Below are 20,553 nucleotides of genomic sequence, written 5' to 3' on the forward strand. Positions count from 1 at the left end.
ACATTCTTTCCTGTTGGGTATATGCACTCCAAACCTGCTGCGTTAGGATATCCTGAGGAAATCTGATCTGGTCTTTTATTTTTTGTGAGGAAAAAGTGACTCCCCAAAGGACATTTTCCAGAATGACACTGGCCTCTGATGGGAATATGTGCCTGCAGTGTCCTGGGTCAAGGGCAGCTGGAAGGAGGGAGAACCCCTGCTGAGGTTGTACAGCTATGGTCAGGAACTTGTGTACAGAGAGGTTGGAGATCCAAGTGTTCTGTTAGCACCTGTGAATATTCTCCATGCCTGTGATTAATGTGAAAGCGCCCTGGGTTGTGGCAATACTGAAAAACACTGCAGCTGTTGTCCCATCTGTGCTGGATTCCTGAAGCGTTTAAAAACGAGTAAACCAACCTGAAAAGTAGGCAGGTGTATTTTGTTTACCCAGTAAGACTGATGTTGATTGGAGCTGGGGAATAGTGTTGGAAGAGCTTTTGAGCATGTTTTCTTCCAGACTGCTTTGGTCCTCTTCAACATGTTTTGGAAGTCTGATGTAAAAATGGTAGCATTTGGGTTTTGTTACCCAGTAAATTCTGATCTGTCATTGCTATCCTAAATTTAGATTTTGAGTGTGACAGAAATGCCAGTGAAGGTGGAAGTTCTGTGTGACCTTAAGCATGTGTGTTTGTATGTGCACGCACATGTTAACATGTATTTCTACTATTCATAATTTTGAAATACTTTTAACTCTGAATTGCCAGGAAGTGTTTTTCTGATACCTAGAATAATAGCAAAGTTGCTCTAATTGTTATTTCTTCAGAAGAATTTTCACTCTAAATAGTTTGTATATTTTTGACCTCTGTGTTGAAGAATTTATTTAGGTGTTGAACCAAGTTATCTGTTGCTTGCAAAGTTGTCTGTCATATTTTCAGATGGCAGAAAGCAAGGTGATGTGTTATGAAATGAAGAGTTACCGTTTGTTGGATGGTGTCACTTAAACAAGTCTGTTAGCCTGTCTGCTTATATCTTGTATCTAAGACCTGACAGTGATTTTAAATGTTTCAACAGATTGCAGATGGCCAAAGAGAACTGATAGAGTCCTACAGTGTAAAAAAGAGACACTTTATTGGAAATACGAGCATGGATGCCTGCCTGTCTTTCATTATGGCAAACCATGGGAGAGTAAAACCCAATGATGTTGTATACGATCCATTTGTTGGAACAGGTATATTTTTTTTTTTTTTTCTACTGGCAGGAAAAACTGAGAGATTGTGTTACTGCTTGCACCACACTTTTACCTTGCACAATGACTTCTGGTGCTCGGCTTATATTTGAGAAGATACAAAAAGCAAAATGGTGATTATAAAATGAATGTTTTGTTAACTTGAAAGGGATTTTGGGGGAAGGAGACCAGCTTCAGAAGATGTCAGAAGTGTAAAATAAACTATTTACAAGTCTTACCTTCACTGTATTATTTTATGTAACATGGCTTAAACACCAGTTCATGTGTGTCATGGACTGCTTAAGATCCAAAGTGACTAAGAACTGAAATTTGGCTAGAGCACTCCCTGCAGCTGCTTTCAGAATGATACAAGGAGCAGCATTTTTGGACGTGGCTATTTAGAGGCATGCTGAGGGCACTTATGGCTATATAACATGACATAGCAATACTTTAAGTCATAGCATCCAATAGTGATCAGTTCCTTGTACCGTCATGTCTTGTCTTTAGAATAATACTATTCACACCGTGTATTCGCCCCCAGTTGAACTTTTCTTAGTTAAGCCAGGAGGGGGAGCTTTTGTTCCACGTATTACTGTGTGTGGCATAGAAGTACTTCTTACCTAAGGGAAACTCAGCTGTTTTGTAGGTGAAATAGAAGACCTATTGTGTCAGCTTGTACCATTTAATCATACAAAAGTATATTTTGTTAAGCTACCTATAGTAGTTTCTTCAAAAGTATAACAAAGGCTGTTTCTGACCTGGATTTTGCTAGACTTTGATCAAGAAGACCATGCGTGAGATGCATACAATTAAAAATAATTACATTATGGGAGAATGAAGAGAATTCACTGCAGAGAAGTTAGGGTGAGAGAAGATAACACTACAGGGTTGCTAGTAGGACAGATTCTTATCAGCATGTGCTTCTCTGTACAATAGAAAACAGACCAGGGATATAATATTTTCAGAAACAAGGCTTCAGTGAACTGTACGTTTTTGTCTTAAATTTTTTTTTGTATATGACCTGATTTTTTGTGTGCATAATAATGTCTTATGATATTTCCTCCTCCTCCTTGTGCTTGTGTTCCTTGCAGATGGATAGTACTCTTTGAAAGGTTGAGGAAATTCCTCTACGTCATCTCTAAGCAGTTTGTTTCATTTCGGTGTTTATGGTTTTGTGTCCTTTTACAAAAATCTGCTAAACCTAAATCACACAAAATTCTCTGAGAGCATTCATTCTCTTGGGAGTGAAATTTGGAGAAAAGAAAAAAAAGGAAGGGTAAAGTTAGAGGAAGAAAAATCACATAGAAGTGGCGAAGCTATGGAAATTCAAGATAAATGTTAAGTCTTATTTCAGTTCAAAAGTGTAACATATACAAAATTCTCCCCAAATCGCCTAATAATTTGAATTGCAATTTTTGTGGTTTTATTGCACTAGACAGCTGTAATATACAGGCTGAAGATTAAAGGTACATAAGGACACTGGAGATGCTGGGTGGCACACTGTTTGTCAGTAAAGTGTATTTATGACTAAACAACTAAACAGTGGCTTTTGCACCTACTTTTGGTGAGTAAACCCCAGGAATTTCAACAGTGTCTTGAGGTCCTTTAGAGGATTTTCAAGATTGTCAGTGTAACAGTGCTCTGCCACTGGAATTTTGGGAGGTGGCTCAGAGTTGAGAGTGATGCACTGGATTTGAGCTGATGGATTTGGAAAGAATGTACATTCAGGATTTGAGGAGCACTTTGAAGAAACTGCGGTTCAGATTTCTTTATTGGTACAGTTTTAATACCTGACTTGTTTTTCTCCTGAGAAGGTGACTAGTAGCAAATTAGAACGGCCTTGCAAAATGGTGCTTGCTTCTTGGAAACAAATTGGTTTTGCTGGATTAGCCAAATCATAAGTCTTCCACATGACTGCAAGAGTGGACAATTGGAATTTGTCCTTGGAATGAAAAGTGCATTAGACCAGGCTGCTTTAGGAGACTTGATTCCCCTTTTCTGTAAAGCAGAATTGGAATGGCCAGGATTGTTTTTGAGTCGTAAGATTTAACTTTCATAAACTGTTTAGATATTCTTTCCTCAGTGTTGGGCAGAAGGAAGCCTGGAGGTTTCTGAAAAAATAAGTCTTTTACCTGAATACTTCCTCATAGACCATCTGTTCTGGTTATCTCAGTAAGCTTATTGTGTGTACCATTGGAAGATGTTTGTCCCTACTTTCCCTTCGCCAATTTGTGATACTGCATAATTGCAGGTGACAGGAATTTTTTCTTTGACATCCTGGAGGATAGTGGTATGCAGACCCTCATCTGTGCTGAAGAGATGGGGGAAATAGTATACGATAGAAAAGCATGAAGTTCTGTGCCATCATCATTCTGCTAATAGCCGTCAGGGGACACAGTAATTCTCTGATTAACTCTTTGTATACATCTGTTTGATACAGTAGGTCAAAGGGCTGGCCATATTAGAGTATTTAAGTATTCATGCAGCTTCTGTGTGAACACAATTGAACTAGTACCAGCTGAGATTTATTAAAAGCTGTAAGTTCATGTTTTCCTAACTTCTTTTTCCCTGTGATTAAAAACTTTCTTAGATGGGCAAAGTACTTTCTTCTTACTTTTTTTATAGGACTGGGTGGTATGCCATACTTGGGGTCAGGGCTAGCTAAATTTGTCTTGACCCTCTGGAGGTACTGCCCATCTGTTCTGAGGGATTGCAGCCGAGAAGGGAAATGGGTGACTCCTCTGGGGTGAGTAACCTTGTTTTTCCCTGATCCATTTCACAAGAAAAAGCAGAGGAATTTTTTTTTCTTTTTCTTTCTCCCTCACCTTCAGTTTTGGTAGAGTTCATTAGTATATGATGTAGGAGTTTTCTAGTGCCCTGAGATGGGATCTTTAACCTGTGCACACAGGGCATGTTAGGAATTTGTTGGTGCTGAGTGGGTGGCACGAGGTAGTGCAGCCACCTGAGATGCTCCTCTCCATGCTGCCAGTGAATGGGAGAGCTGGTGTCACCCACACAGCCAACTTGCACATTGTTCCCTGTGCTGGTCAACTCTTCATCCTGCAGCAATTGTCCCCTTTATTTTAGCAGGACTGTTTGTATCCGTAAGCAGTTGACATCAGTAGTGTGGGGTTCACAGCCTTGTCCTCAGTCACTGTTCTGTTTTAAACCATTCTGTTAGCTACATACCTCCTTATTAACAACTCAATAACACAGCCTTTGGTAATCTTCTGCTGTCAGTCGTCTTTTTCATTTGAAAGATGTTAAAGAGATAATGTCATTTGCTCTTTTCTGTGGGCTATTTGACCATTGCCTAGTTTCAAGGGGAAATCACACATGCCTTTTTGATAGAGTTGTGGGGTTTTTTTAATGAGGAAAGCAGATCACAATAGTAGTGATTAAAAAAGTTAGTTTTATTGCAGGATTAGCACGCTAATAAAAGTACTGACAAAATAGGCAGCATACTCACAGAAAAAATGCATCTGTATATAGGTTTCACACTACAAAACAATTACAGAAACTTTTTTTATATTGCTGTTTACACGGGAGATACTTATATTTACAAGGTTCTTGACCATTGCTTCTTATTCAGAGAATGGCCACATTATACAAGATTGATTTTAGACACAGTTAAGGAGACTGAGAACAGACATAGTAGAATTGCCATTTGTTTGGTGATGATGTTTTCAAATTGTTTGCCAACAATTTGAAATTCTGCTGCTTGCAAAGTAGAATTAAAAGTTTTGGTTCATACAATGATTAAAGGATCTTATTGCCTTGAAACACAGAAAACCATAAACAAACTCCTAAGAACAGTCTCCAGAAACAAGGAGTGACATAGTGCATAGCAAGATAGGGAAGATCAGGTATAGCAGCAAGGGATTTAATGTTATCTCTGATTATAGTTGTATAGTAATTCTAACTGATTGGTAGTTTTAATTTTTTTTTTTCTTTCTTTTTTCTTCTTGGGTCTAGCTTTGAGTCTAATGTGCTACTGGTGTAAACTCCTGAAGTTCCTGAGCAAAAAATCCTAACACAGATAACATTTATGACAGCAGTTTATACTTTTTTCCTTTTCTTCCCTTTATAGGTGGCCTTCTAATCTCCTCGGCACACTTCGGAGCATATGTGTGTGGTACTGATATAGATTACAACACAATCCATGGATTAGGTATGTTATGTATTTCTAAGCCACTGAAATCTAACTCTCTGGAATTTAAGACTACCGATGGTAATGGGGGATACTTGGTGGATTTTAAAGTAACATAAATCTTCGCAAGATTTGGTCATGCTTGTTTTTATTGACCAATTTTCACGTATCCTAGCTAAGATATTCTCTTATTTTTTTAAGCAGGAAATATTTAATAAAAGGAATAATGAAAACCAAAACAAAGTTCCAAATAATAATTACAACAGCTGTGTGCTTTCTTAACCTTTGATGTGTGAAGCTTCTTGTAACCTAACCCAGGAAGCCTAATCCCATTCTTTCTTCTCTGAAAAACTGCAGTGCAAATTATATCTGACTTACTGAACAGAATTATGACTGAGGGATAGTGAGAACATCTTACAAATTGACATTTTTATAAATGTGTTCTGTGATGCCCTGTGCAGGTGGTGCAGCAGAACTTTTCTCATGTATTTTCCTATTCCTTGCTACTTGTGAAGTTTATTGCAAATACTTGTGACAGTGAGCAGAATAAGGCAGGATATAAACTCTGGTTTTGTATATGACATTTAATTCTTTTCCTTTAAAATAAGTGATAGAGTATATGAAAGCTTTTCCTATAAATTAGTTTGTTGTTGAGTGTGCTTTTTTTTTTTTCCGTCCCGTGCCCCCGACTCCCAACCCAGGCAAGGCAAGCAGAAAAAACCAGAAATGGAGAGGGCCAGATGAAAACATCAGAGCTAATCTCCGACAGTATGGTTTAGAGAAATACTACCTTGATGCACTAGTTTCTGATTCTTCAAGACCAATATGGCGAAAAGGGATGCTTTTTGATGCAATCATTACAGATCGTAAGTTAATGCTTTTTGTTGCCTAATAACAATGACTAAAAGATTATTGCCTATGTCTATGTACATTGATTTAATGTCTTGATGAATTCTCAGATCAGCCGTTTCCATATTACAAAAGATGACTGTTGAGAGCAGCACTGTGGAAATTGGATCTGTATTTGACATCTCTGCATTTCTTTTAAGGATAGTTATAAACGTGTAACAAAGCTGATGATAATCCTTTCTTCCATGGAGAGGCTATTATGTTCACCAGTAGAAATCAATATAGCTGAAAATCATCCTTTGAAGAAGTCTCATTCACTAAAGGCATGACTTTATTGATGCACGGAGACTTCTCATCAGAATGGTTCGTGCTGCTGTTAGGACTTCATCTGCAACACACTGGAGTCTGCCATGCAGCTCTGATGGACTTCTGGAGACTTCTATTAAGTGCTTCCTGGAATGCTTCCAAAGAGAAATTTTAAATGCGTTTCTGATACACTTAACTACTAGAAGTACTAGTGGTTTAAAAGGATCTTCCGCTTTTTTAGAAACCTATGTGCTTAACACCATTTGTCATGCCTGAGAGGGAGTAGAGGCTAAGGGAATAAATAAAAGACCTTGATACAGCAATTTCTGATCTATAGTGCTGGCTCTTATGATGACACATTCATATTAATTAGGAACAGGGAGTGTGACTTTCCTTTGTGGGTTGCCTGCTAACTTTTATTTGTCCTGTTTGTCAGTAAGACAATGTATACTAATAATATGACTTAGAACTGAGTTTGAAAATTGTGTCACAACTTACGCGTTTTCAAAATGGTGATATTGGTGCTTCCATAATGCTGAAACAAGTCTCCAAAAACAAATGTATTGAATATGAAATAAGTAATTATGCTATTAGAAATGTGCAAAAATGTATGAGGAAAAGCCATCTCTGGCTCTTCGTATCTGTCTATGTGAGAATTACCATTTGTGTAATGTGTTGGCAAGAAATTCCAATATATACAGTTCAGTTTTGAAAAAGGTTTGCTAAGTGCTATAGGGGAGATGTTTGTGTCTGTCAAACAAAAGGGTGGGATTATTTGTCACATGTTGGAAATGTAAGGAATATCTTTTAATGAACAAACCAGAAAAGCATTGTCCTTTGTAGTGTAGACCGCTAGAAGCCTCTTACAGCTGAAGGGCTTTCTTTGCAACAGTTTTAAAGTAAGCTTTTAGAGCAAGAAGTTTTTAATAGATCTTGAAGAAATTACCCTTACCAACTTTTACTCTGTAAAAGCTTTTATTTTTTTTTAACTTTGTGTAAGCCACTGTTTGTGCACTGTTGTGTATGCATAATATAATTGTATGTTATTTGGCCAAAGGATGAGGTTCTCATCTCTGCATTATGCATTTGCTTTGTATAGCACCATATGGTATCAGAGAAGCTACTCGCAGAACAGGTTCACAGAAGGAAACAGTTAAGTCAGCTGAAAGAAGGTGGGTAAGCTGTTTCGCCTGTTGTAGAATATAAATGTCTTAATGGAAACCCAGTCACAGTTTTAGAATCTTTTATTATTTATTGGTTGGCTATCAGCAGTTTAAAAGAATGATAGTAATAATAACTAAAGAAGAAAAGCTTTTTTTGTTCTGTTTGCAAAACACTTCCTGAAATCCTCTTGGTTTTGTTCTCCCTGCTTATCATTTGTATGTGTTCAGATTTCAAATCCTATTTCTTGTCTCTGTGAGCCACCATTACCTTGTGTTTCCTGTTCTCAGACAGTTCTCTTCAGTTCCTGCAAGCTGCAAAATCAGTCTAGAATGGAATACCTCTGTTTTACTGTAACCACCTCTCTTGGATTTCCACTGCTCCTTTCTCTTCAGAGATAACACATGGCTTTTCCACTGCCCAGCCTTCCTTGTCTTCTGCCTTTTACTCTAAATTGCCCTTAAGAAAGATGCTGTGCAAAATAACTATTCTCAACATGCTTGTGATTCTTTGACTTCCACAAGTACTAAAGATGGTAGTCTGAAGAGCCAGTGGGGGAATTTGGGAAGTCATATACCTGGATTGTCCTAGGCAGTTTTGCAAATCTAAGATAGTGCTATTTTGTGGTTTGGGGGGGGGGTGGGTTTTTTAATTTTTTTTTTTTTTTAATTAAAAATGAAGGTTTTACATATGCTTTTATGTTTACACTTGTAAATTTTTTGTTTAGCACAGAAAATCACATCTTCGTTTCATCCAGTTATCATCTCAGTGACATCTTTTTTGACCTGTTGAAGTTCGCAGCAGAGTATCTGGTGATGGGAGGAAGATTAGTTTACTGGCTGCCGATATACAGGCCTGAGTATGTATTGTTGATTTCTGGTATGTAGTATGTCAGAACGGATGCTACGTTCTCACCGTGCTTTCTTTTGGGGCGTAGTACAGCTGGAACTTCCGTAGTACTAGCACTTAGGAGTAATGCTCAGACTTCATATTTTGAAACTTCATATGAGGGAAGGCAGATTTTGAAATAAGGGTTTTGGATGGAGATAATTCCTGACTGTTACCAAAAAGAAAAAAGCCTTCACATCTCCTTGCAAATGCATGTCCAGTGGGTTGAGGTTTAGTCTTAGATTAGACTTTCAAGGCACAGATAGAGTTCTAAGATAGTAGTAGCAAGGGTCTTATTGATATGTGTTTCTACTAGAGTATTTGATAGAGGTACATGACAGGGTCCTGTAAGAGAACATTCTTGGCTCTTTGGGATTTGGCACTGTTAATTTAGCTTTCTTCTGAGAAATCAAAAGTCAAGTGACCAAGAGATGGCAGTGAGAGGCAGGAAGTGTAGGGGAGCAGCCCTGTTAAGGATGAGAGAGGCCAGCAGAGACTGCAGGATGCTGTCTGCTTAGTAGTGCTACCTGGGTTTAAAAGGAAAGACATCTGTTTGCTTACCTTATTTCAGCATCTCTTAGATAAAGTTTTGAGGGTTTTTTGGTTGTCTGTTTTTCTAAACTGTTTCCCAGTCAAGTGGGGAGTTGATGTACAGTAGCTGTTTCTAAGTATCTTCCAGATGTAGATGTGCTCTGAAGGTAGCTTCTACAATGTCATGTGTTTCAATGTACAGGCAAACTATACTGATACATAAAGTGGTGATTGTCCCTGATTTCACCATGAAAATGGCTTGTAGCAGTCCTACATATAATTACCAAGTGCTGTTTTGAAAATTTGGAAGTCAAAAGGAGCCATTTCTGTTACATGCTTCCGTAACAGAAGAGTGCACTTAGTAGCTTGCTTTTTTTGTTAATGCTAGTGTGTTTTTTTTTCTTAGGCTTTTTTTCTTGTAAGACTATTCACAAACAAAACAATGAATGCCATTAACAGTATTATAGCTAATTGTTCAAAATGTCTGTCTATACATACTGAACCCTGACAGACTTGGGTGGTTATGAATTCTTAGATTTCCATGTCAATAGACTCTGTTTGGAATTACTGAGTTTATTCTGCTTGTCAAGATACCAGAGCTTTTTGTCTGCTCATTGAACATTGGTAAGAGCACGCTTCCTCAGTACAGCAGTATGAAGTGTTTGACTTTAGATAACTGAGCTGCACAGTCTGGTTCTACTTCAGTTGCTGTTTTGGGGAGGTCAGCGCTCTCCAGCTCTAGTTGGGTTGCCTCTTAAAAAGTGGATTTGTACATACTGCTATGAATTGAAATAAAGTCACTATATTAGCACAGAATATTCATATAGTCACTTTATTTTCAACTTCCTGATGAACAGAGGAACAAACATTAAAGCAAGTTTGTGGAAGGCAGATAAGAGACTGTCTGCTAATACATTGTGTTACCAAATATCCCTTGGTAACACCTGCCATTAGGGTCATGTGTTATTTGAGATCCATGTATATTATCTTAAATTAAAACTAAAACTGGATTAAAATGGATGTTTGTTAAAACCACTGCTACTATATTTCTTACTTGATAATGTTCTGAGTTTTACCTGAAGGAATGTGGAAATATATGCATTAATGCTAACAGACAAGGCTTTTTAACAAGGTGATAATGATCTCTCCCTCTGCAAGATAGCATCTCACTCCAAAGTTTACTCTTTCAATCTGACATTGAAATCATTGTTGAGTCTGAATTCTTTTAATTCCTTTGCAGTCAGACTTTCATATGGTTATGAAGAGAAACTTTTAAGATGTTGTGGCAAAGTGCCTACCTTTGTAAGAGAAAGAGGCAGTTTGGTGGTACTAGATGCATCAGAAATCTTGTGTAATAGAAAAAACAGTTGAGAATTAATTTGATTCTCCTTTATCAAAAGCATGTTCTGACTTCACCTAGCAGAAGCAGTGACTTGATTCCACACATGAGAAGTGACTGAAAGATGGTTTTGTGATCTGGAAGTTTTGGAACAATGCAAAGAGGCAGTACTGTTTGGGGTTTTTTTCCAATTTAGAAGTCTGTATTTGATGTTGTCTTGCTTGTTTAACAGTTCACTATTATCTTTAAGAAATGTCAAGATTTCCATCAACACCTAGATGGATCCTATTCTGAGTTGTGTTACATTTGACTTCTCATTCTCCCAGAACAATACATTTACTTTGTAAAGTGCATTCAGAAATTCCACTTTTTACAGGAAAAATACCAAGCTTCTCCTTTGTATCTTTTAAGTTCAAGTGATAAGTGTGAAAGTTGTTTAGTTATGTTTTTAATGTCTGACTTCTGTTGACCCCCAAGCATTGGGGAATCATGAGAGCAAGCATTTTATGTGAAATCTGACAATACCATATACCATTTTCTGTATTATGTTGTAGTAACTATTACAGGAAAGGTTATTACAAAAACTAAGACTAAATGGCTGAGCTATATTTCAGTAGTCAGGAAGAATGTCTGATCTCATATTTATCTTTTTAGCTAGGTCAATACTTCTTGCTCCTGTAGTCCCATGCAAAGCTCTTAAATCTTTAGATCCTTCTTTTAGCATTTGGAGAAATAGAAGGATTGAATGCAATCTAGAGAAAGCTGTTTCTGTAGAAAATAGCATGCTTATGAGGTGGGGGCATTTAAAACACTAATTGCTTGCTTCTATAGACAGGATTTAATTGCAAGTCACTGTTGCTACCATCTGATGTTAAAAGATAATGGATTTTTTTTCTTCCCTTTAGAAAGCGTAATTGCAATGTGATAAATTTGTAACACAAAATTCTGAAGTCCAGGAATGTCACTGTCTAATAAGAGCTGGTTTAATACAATCTGAAATTGGAGTGTAGTGGTCTCCTTTTAGGAAGCTGGACTTAAGTCTTTTGTTCCTGCAACTTTTATATATGTTGGCTGTGGAATACATTTTTAAAATCACAGCTCTGATTGGATAAACTATTACTCCTGATTGGCTGAGATACTTTGTACTTGAAATTATACAGGCAGGCCTATATAATACATTAACATCATGTAAATATATGTAGAAAAAGTCTGTGTGTGGGTCTCTTTACTTTTACAATTTACTTTTACAATTTACAACTCTTTACAATTAAATGTTTTAATTTATTATACACATTTTATGTCACAAGATGATCGGAATATATGATGTAAAAACTCTGGAGCACCAACATCTGAATTTCTTTAATTGGATTAAAGTGCATAGCAACTTTCTAGTGTAAGCCATTTTGTGAAGAATCTGTCTGAATTTTGTTTCAGATGCACGTCTTCCAATTCATGAGCTTACAGCTCTATGAATGTTTATTTCTTCCAGATATACAGAAGAGATCATTCCCCGCCACCCGTGCCTGAAACTTATTAGCAACTGTGAACAGATGCTTTCCAGCCACACATCAAGGCGCCTGATAACCATGGAAAAGGTGAAAGAATTCAAGGTAAGCTTGAATTCTTGATTATATTGTGTAAAATAGTAGCTATTGCATTCATGAAAAGTTTGTGCTATTCTGCATTTGATCCTTATTTCTATCACACTTGAGTTTTTTTATGATGAGAATTAGAGCTTTTGTAAAATTGCTACGTTTCTTTAAAATATATTGGGTAGTGATTTAAGGGATCACTCTGGTTTTGGTCTTTTCCTTTTTCAACTCAGTTTTTTATAAACTTTTCATCCTGGGCAAGCCCCTTAATAGTCTGAAAGAGGTCTTTGAACTTAAGGTTACTTGTGAGAGTTGCATATGCGTTTCTTGGAAAACCGAGCTGTGTGAATCCCATCTGCAGAGATGCCTAGATGCCTAACCTCTAATTGATTCCAAAGTGCAATTTGATGCCCAAGTAAATACTGAATGTCTTTGTGGGTCTTGCACTACAGGAAAACTGTATTCAGTTCTGCTACTTCATTTTTAGAGTGGTACTTTTATAGCTTTAGAAATAATATTGTAGCTGTGACCTAAGTACAGTGAAGCACATTGGCTGTTTTTTTGTTTTGGGACATGCTAAGTACCTCCCCTGAGGCATTTAGACCAGAGAATATTGCATTGAGGTCTCCTTTCCATTCTTGCTGCTTCTGTTAATGCTGTTAATATTAATTAGTATTCTGCTAATACTGTTAGAAGAGATGCTAAACAATGGTGAAACAAATTCTTAATGAAAACACATGCAAAGGGTGAGCAAGTGTTTTTAGTATATTCCCTGTCAGTTGGAAGAGCTATTTTAAATGATAGGTACAGTCAGACTTCAGTGTCTGCATGGTGCTTGCACTAATAACACAGCAGGGTTTTGGTACTGCATTCATAATGCTAATGATGGCTGAGATTCTCAAGCAACACCGGAATTTTTTTAAAACACCGTATGTGGAGTTCAGAGCCAGAGCTGCCAGCTTCACCAGCAGCAAACGAGGAGGGTAAATTATGAAAGTTTTTGACGTGTATGTCTCAGGGTGTTCATGGAGATTTTCTGCAGGAGTTTTATTACTGCCAGTGCTGTAGGATAACATGTTCTAATTTAAACAATATATCTACCCTTCTGCAAATAGACTTTCATAATTTGTTATTCTTGTTTTGTGCATCACCTGTTCTTTAGCACATGCTTTGACAGGTTCATGTCTGGAAATGCTTAGCTCTGAGCACCTGAGTCTAGTTGGCAGGCTTACTGCTTAGATAAAACTGTGCAGGTGCTTACACTCAGGACTCCAGATGTCTTTTAGATAGTTTAAAGATACCAGAACCCATGTAATATTTCTGATCATGCAAAACTTGTCCAAATAACAAAATACATATTGACTCCTTAGCTAGCGCCTGCTTGGTTTAGGGTCTTCTTGTTTGGTGTCTAACTATTGAAGATTTCCCCACCCCAGTGTTGCTTCCCTGGGACATGTTTTTGTCTGTCTTAATACCCTGAAAAACCTTTGAATTGAATACTTCTGACTCACCAGATATGATCATAAAATTCAATAGTTGGAGCTTTGGCCGTTTTTCTTTTCCCAAATGAAAGAGTGAATGTTTATGAATATACAAGCATTCACGTTTCCAGATAGTTCCTGTCTGCTTTACTAAACTGGTTTGTAGCAGGCACTCACAAATGCCTTTTAATTCAGCTCAGTGTAGTACTTGCAAGTGGCTAAGAAGTTCTACAAATCAGGTAGCATCATTATGCAGTCCTTCAGTTTCCCCAGTGTTTGCCACCAGTAATGAATTGCAGATTTCACAGCAAATTCAATTTCACTATTAATACTCTAAACACTTAACTGGAGATGAATTCAATCAGTTGCTGAATGTGAAACTGGTGATGCAATTTGATTGTGCTTGTAATATAAAGGAGACCAAAGGGAACGTAAAAAGTGAATAGGTCTAGTTGAAGTATTGATCTATTATAATTAATCATAAGCATGAAGATCATAAATGTTGGATTAAAAACCTCACAAAAGGTGGTATATAACTCGCTGTCTTGTAAGCATTCATTCTGTTCTATTTAAGTTTACGATGAAATCATGCCAACTGGAAAAGATTTCTTACTGAACACAGCATTGATATGAATAGACTGTTCCAGCATGTTCACAATATGAGCAGAAGAGTTGTTTGGTTTTTAACATTTAAGGCTTTTTTAGGACAGCCATGGTGGTTGTTAGTAACTCCCCTCCTCCCCAGTCTTAAATTATAATGGTAATAATAAAAGTGAATGAAGGCAGTCGTAGAGGGCAGCTAGCAGTAGCCAGCTGGCGACTTCTAGTCTTCTGAAACTCTGAATGCAGAAGAATTAGAGAAGTGAAGAACTGGAGTGTGGAACAGGAGAGGAACAAAACAGAAGTGATACGAGGTGAGAGCTTACTAGCCTGATGTATTACTTTTTTCTACGGACATTAGTGTCCCTTCTGTTATTAAATGGATATGGATCTCCCCAGTATCTCACTAAATCTGAAATAAACTTTCTAATTGATATTCTAGCAGTCAGGACTGTGTGTGAGTCTACCCTCATTGAACTGTGAAGGAAGGGGTGTTTTTAAGCAGTAAAAACACCAATTCAGCTTCTCCATAGACTGTAGGCATTCATATGTAAGAACTGAAATACAACGGTAGTGAAAGAATGAGAAGCTGTTGGCCGAGTAGATTCATGTTGATTCTGTCGACTGTGATCTAGTAGGAGCCCAGTCTTCTGCTTTACGTCAGAGGTTTGAACTAATTCTTCCAGCCCGAATCAAGTGAAATGAAAATGTACCTTCCATTGTGCCTGTTTATTTTTCAAAAGCCTTAAAAAATATAGTTATGTAAGGCTGAAAGGTCTCAATCTGTGCCACCTAGATCTGAATTGTCGTCATTTTTTATTTAAATGTCAAATAACTGGTAAATGGTTCAGTAAGAAATAAATCATTAGGAAAATCGGAGTATAAAAACTTACAGCATTATTACCATAAGGGTTCTTGGGAATCTCTATCTGGTGATCAACCGTTTTCAGAGGGGTGGACTTAATAACAGTGTTTAACTGTAGGGTTGTTTGTTCCCTTTCTTTACAACAGTACGTCTAGCTTTCTATTTTCTGAGGCTTGTTGATTTCCCCAGGCCGAATTATTTCAGCTATTGCTGAATTACCTGTTTCATTCCTCTGCTGGCTGTCTTATAGAAATATATGGTATCTATTTGACTGGTAAATGCTACCTAGTTTTGAAGTTTCTAATCGGGACTTCTTAAAAAAAATATTGGAGGAGAGATCTGTATTTGACAAGCGTTAAGAGAGACACCTAGAAATTATGTAGCAAGATGAAACAGAAAACTGAAGGATGAACTCTGAACATATGACTGCCCATGAGAGGACTCTGGAGCATCGGGCATACAAATCCACTACACTGAATGGGTCCACCATTTCCATGTGTCACAGTTCCTCCAGAGTTGTTACTGGTGTAGAATTTTTCCTACTGAATTTAGCGGTGTCTGTTACTGGATATGACCCTGTTGTCCCTGATTTGGAAACTGCTCTGTGTTGTTTATAGCTCTATAACATTAGTACAAGTGGTTTCTATGGCTACTGTCCAGCACCAGATGTAGAGTGGTAGGAAGCTGTGATAAGGCTAGGAAGATTTTTTTTTTTTTTTTTAAACAAAAACTGGATGTGGTTAATTACCCTGGGGCTGAACTGAGGCATGTTAGATTCATAAAAACTTTTAGAATATCACCTAATATTCGCCAAGTTTTAAAGAAAAACAAAGCTTTCTTGTTATCTTTAACCTTCTTCCTCTTTCTTCTACCTCTTTATTTATTGGAGATCTGTAACACCTTTTTTAGTGTTGTCTTTAGAACAAATAAGTATTGAGTTGAAAACTCAAATTAGCTAAAAGCAATTTGGTGGCATACACTTTGACAAGAGCTTTGCTGGTTTTCAGTTGTCACAGGAAGTCATTGTAGAATGTTTCAGAGCAAAAGTTTTATGTGATGACTGTTGTTTGCAGTTAGTCTGCTGTTTTGAGAACTTAAATATTCAATGAGAGAACCAAGGATGATGATAAAGAATGACCAGGGACTAATGAACATCTTCAGTTCTGACTTTTACAAATAAAGGAGGAAGTCTTTGTCTCGGTGGTGCTGGCAGACCGGGAAAACAGCTGACTTAGTGACAAGTAGGCTGATCCTTGCTGATCAGTCTTGGAAATTATTTCTTGGGAAGTCTCACTGTTTTGTGTTGAATAAGCAATTACAAACTTTATGCCTTGAAAACTATGTAGAGTTGTTTCAAAGAAAATAAGTGAAAAAAGCTAGTCATCCCTAGATGCAGCTGTATATCACAAGCAGTGCTCCTTATTCCTCTTCCAGTGTGTCATGTTAGGAGGAGGAAAGAGACTCTCTCCCTTAAAACACTGTGCTTCAGCTCCATTCCCTGAATGTAAACCTTTTTTTTTTTTTTTTAAAAAAAAAAAAAGGCAAAACCATCCATATTAACTGCACTGGACAGTTAATGCACTTCAGAGAGAGTTGACACTGCCTCCCTCCATAAGAAACCTTCTCTTACCGCAAAACATTTCTGTCAGATATTTAGAGTACATATTCTACCAATTTATGCTACTCAAGATAGTGCTTAACTGAGGATGCTTGACTGGCTTCCTTACTGAAATGAGCTGGTGCCTGATGCCCAGGCAAATTCTAGTGTAAATAGTCACAGCAAATTGTTTCATGAAGATTATTTGTGACAGGTTCTTATCTCTGTAGAGTTAAATGCAGCCTATCCCTAGTGTTCAGTTTGTACCCATTCAGCTCCCCGTGTAAATATAAAGTACTGTAAGTTAGAATTTGTTCGGAAATCATTAGTCTTTGAAATCCGAGAATTCCTTTTACTTTGTTCAGTTCTCATGCTGCCCATAAAACTGTTTTGACTAGTAAATGTCAACAGTGAGTGACATCTCCAGGTAGTTCAGGATTTCTTATTTTCTCTTCCTTTTTTTAAGCAGCAATTACCAATCTGTTATTTTTCTTTAAAGCAATTGCCATCTTCATTGGGCAGTCATGTCTGTACAGGAGAGAGGTAGGGAATGGAAGCTCTTAAACTGGAATTACTGTGACATGGGCCAGGAGTTTCCTTTGTAGGCTCTCCCAGACTGCAGATCTCCTCTCATCTAGCGACCAGTGATTTTCATAGCTTCTGATGAGGCCTGGATTTACAAAAAACATTCTGCTGTGGAGTGACACATCAAACCTGTTTCCATTTGATGAATGCAGATGCTTCTTTTACAGCTGAGTTTAACTTGAAGTTTGTTCTCTTACATATCATATCCTCTCTTTGCCCTAACCACCTTGGGAGTAGAAGGGGGTAGTTCCTTTCTTCCTTCCTCCCTTCACTCTGAATCAGCATTTTCTTACTTAAGGAGTCAAGATGAATGGTGTACAGATGTGTGACCTCTTTGAGGTTGTGGGGATTAATTTTTATGTTAAAATAGTGTTGACCCATATATCATTATCCTTCAGGGTCAAATAGCCCATTCATTTATCAAAACAGGCAAATTATGTAGAGTTGTCATTAAAACACATCCCCAAGGTATAAAAATATATGATATGGATAGGTCAAAGAAGTATATCTGACCTGCAAATTCAGAATAAGCACTTTTCCTCAGAGTAGTCTGTGTAAGAGACCTGGAGAAATGAGTATAGGCTGGCTGTGAGAGCAGCATCTCTTAAATCCTCCTTGTTTCCTGTCTGCCTATGGCATTTTTTTTTTTTTTTACATCGATGTGTTAAAAACCCGTTGATTGTCAGCCTGAGAATGGTCTTGGAGATGGCAGTCTCTCACAGGTGACCAAAAGACAATAAATAGTACCACGTCTGCAGTGGCTTTACTGAGGTCATTTTCTCCCGCCATTTTGTAACAGTGCAGTATTTAAATAGAACTAATTTGCTGCTACTGGTGTACATGCTTTACATGTTAGATATCCACATGGCACTTAACTTTTAACAAGCTAATTTAAGCCAGTGGCATGCTACTGGTAACTGCTAGGATAGCGGATGAGAACTACTTCATAGGAGTATCTCATTGTGTCCAGAAGAGGGCACTTGTATATGCACACAAACATCTTGCTGTGTTGAAAAACCTTTTGTTTCACTCCTTTAGAATGCCTATTAGGACATCCAGAGCAAGACGAGGTGTTGAAGTTGCTAGGTGAAAGCCTGGAAAGGCTACAAAATAGCTGAAGGAGGAGATTGTTCACTAGGATTCAGTTCATCCTTGCATTGTAATACTTCTGTAGTATGAAAGTATTGATTTAAATCTACTTCCATGTTCCTGCTATCCTACTTATGTTAAAGCATTCCACAGTAACCTTAATTTCAAATATGAACAAATAACTCTGAACTGTAAACTTAAGTAATGAACCAATCTGTATGTTGCCACATTGCTTAAAATAAATAACAATGAGGATGCATTAAGAAGAAACATTTAGTGGAATAGAGGTTTAGTTCTGTTGTGTGCTTGTTTTTATTTTCTCTTTGCACTGTTCAGTTGTTCTACATGAGTCTGCTTATCTCAGTTCCATCTTGCTACTGAGCATAATAAACTGACATCAACCATAAGTGTAAAACTGCTTTTTAAAAGTTGCCATCAGTTTTCTTTAGCACTCAGATTAGTTTGATGTATTGTTTATCTTACAGTATTGATAACACTAGTTGACAAGTATCTTAACTGTATAAAGCCACAGTGTACACAATGAACTAAACCTTTGTGTATATAATGGGCCAACTTTCTAAACTATGTTCTTCGCTGATGTCAAATAGGTATTATGTGTAGGGATTTACTGTGTCAACTTTAACTTTCAGAAGTACGTGAATACTGCATAAGAAAAATCCTCTGCGCTTCAGTAACTGTAGGAACTCATTTTAGTCATTTGTGTTCCCCTTCTGTTTGTATCTGCTTTCCACAAACCTCCGAGTAATTGAATTCTCCAGATGGTATTTTTTCTGGAAACTAACCTTTATATTTTCCTTTATAAAAGTCTGTGTAGTGTAGTACCTGTGTAGTACCTGTGCTCTCATTCATTCATGCAAGGGTTGGATTCTGGTGATGTTAGCTGAGATATTCCAGTAATGCAGCGCTGTTAAAACTTCAGATGTCTGGTACTGTCAACTTGCATCATTTTGCTGTACAGAGTAGAATAATGAAAATTTGAATGAGTACATAAAAAGAAAAACCCTAAACAACAAAACCACCAACAAAAAATCCTTGTCTGCTTACATTTTGTATTTGATCAATGTCAAATGACAATCCATTGCATGTGGATTTTCATTTCTGTTAAATGTTAAGACTTTGCAGTAGGATGTATACGTTCGTGTTAATTCTAATGGAAACCTTAGCATTCTATTTTTGAAATTCTTTAATCTAGTGACTTAAATGTTTGCAATTAAATTGTAAAAAAACCCAACAACTTTACTCTTGCTTGTATTGTTTGAAAAAGTCTGGAGGAAAACCAATGGCAATACATGCTGAACATACCACTGTAAAATCTAATGCTTGCATTTTGATACCATGCAGGATCAAGATCAGAATTCTCACTTGTTGGATGGTCAGTACATGCCATACAGGGGACACAATTCTTTTCGTGAGAAGTATTTCAGTGGTGTGACAAAGAGGATTGCCAAGGAAGAAAAAGACAATCAGAAGTAAAATATAATATAAACAGATTAAAAAATGAGGAAAGAATGAAGATCGTGTTTCTTTGTAAGGACATCTGGATATGAACATTCATTTGGATGCTTCAGAAAAATAAATACTGCTTTTAATTTTAAAACAAGATGAAACCCACAACACAGGTTGAGAGCAGTTCTTTTTAATTAGCTTTGTTTATAGCAGATTTTATTGTACAAGTTTTTTGAGTCTTATTTAATTTATATTTGTACTTTCAAGTACTAATGATGATTGACTAAAACCATTATTATTATTCTTTCACCATTAATGTTTACAAAAAAAGTAGTAGTATTATTTGGCTTCTTAAACTGTGAACATCTGGCTGTTTTAGAAACACATTGGTGGTGATCAAGGATTGCTTATTAAGAAGATGATTTTCATTTGTTTTGGTTTTTTGTAAATGATATACAATAAAACAAAAGATTGTTGTGAGTTTTTTTAATTGTTGCATGCAGTAACTGCTTGTATGAATTCCAGTTGCTCTGTCTGAGACCAGAAGTGTTTAAAACAAACAAAAAACACAAAGCAACAAATGCACGTGTGCGTGCTCTCCCCCCCCCCCCCCCCCCAAAAAAAAAAGAAGCCGCTGTGACACGACAAACTCTGGAGAGCCTATTAAACCCTGTGAAACCTGTCCACATCTGAAGCTCATCTGTACCTTGGATTTGCTTTTGCATTCCTAAATCTTGACTCTTGGTCAAGCCAACTGTCTGCAATTTTTTGTTCAGAAACTGATAGTTAAAGCAGTAATAACAACAGCATCAAATCAGTAATGGTTCCCCAATGGTATGAAGCCTAATC

At 37.1% G+C, this 20,553-nt stretch overlaps 1 protein-coding gene across 3 annotated transcripts in view; it reads left to right on the plus strand.

Annotated features, from left to right (window-relative positions):
- The window catches only part of TRMT11 (tRNA methyltransferase 11), a 29,622-nt gene extending 9,428 nt beyond the window's left edge, over window positions 1-20,194 (plus strand). For all 3 annotated transcript variants that reach the window (XM_074862441.1, XM_074862442.1, XM_074862443.1), the window contains 7 exons: window positions 1,051-1,207; window positions 5,295-5,375; window positions 6,056-6,220; window positions 7,609-7,681; window positions 8,398-8,529; window positions 11,918-12,038; window positions 19,600-20,194. In XM_074862441.1, the coding sequence (XP_074718542.1) occupies window positions 1,051-1,207; window positions 5,295-5,375; window positions 6,056-6,220; window positions 7,609-7,681; window positions 8,398-8,529; window positions 11,918-12,038; window positions 19,600-19,731 (861 nt within the window). In that variant the 3' untranslated portion in view covers window positions 19,732-20,194. The remainder of the gene's footprint in view (window positions 1-1,050; window positions 1,208-5,294; window positions 5,376-6,055; window positions 6,221-7,608; window positions 7,682-8,397; window positions 8,530-11,917; window positions 12,039-19,599) is intronic.
- Window positions 20,195-20,553: the final 359 nt, after the last annotated feature.

The sequence above is a fragment of the Strix uralensis genome, chromosome 3 (genome assembly GCF_047716275.1).
Source record: "Strix uralensis isolate ZFMK-TIS-50842 chromosome 3, bStrUra1, whole genome shotgun sequence".
Lineage (NCBI taxonomy): Eukaryota > Metazoa > Chordata > Aves > Strigiformes > Strigidae > Strix > Strix uralensis.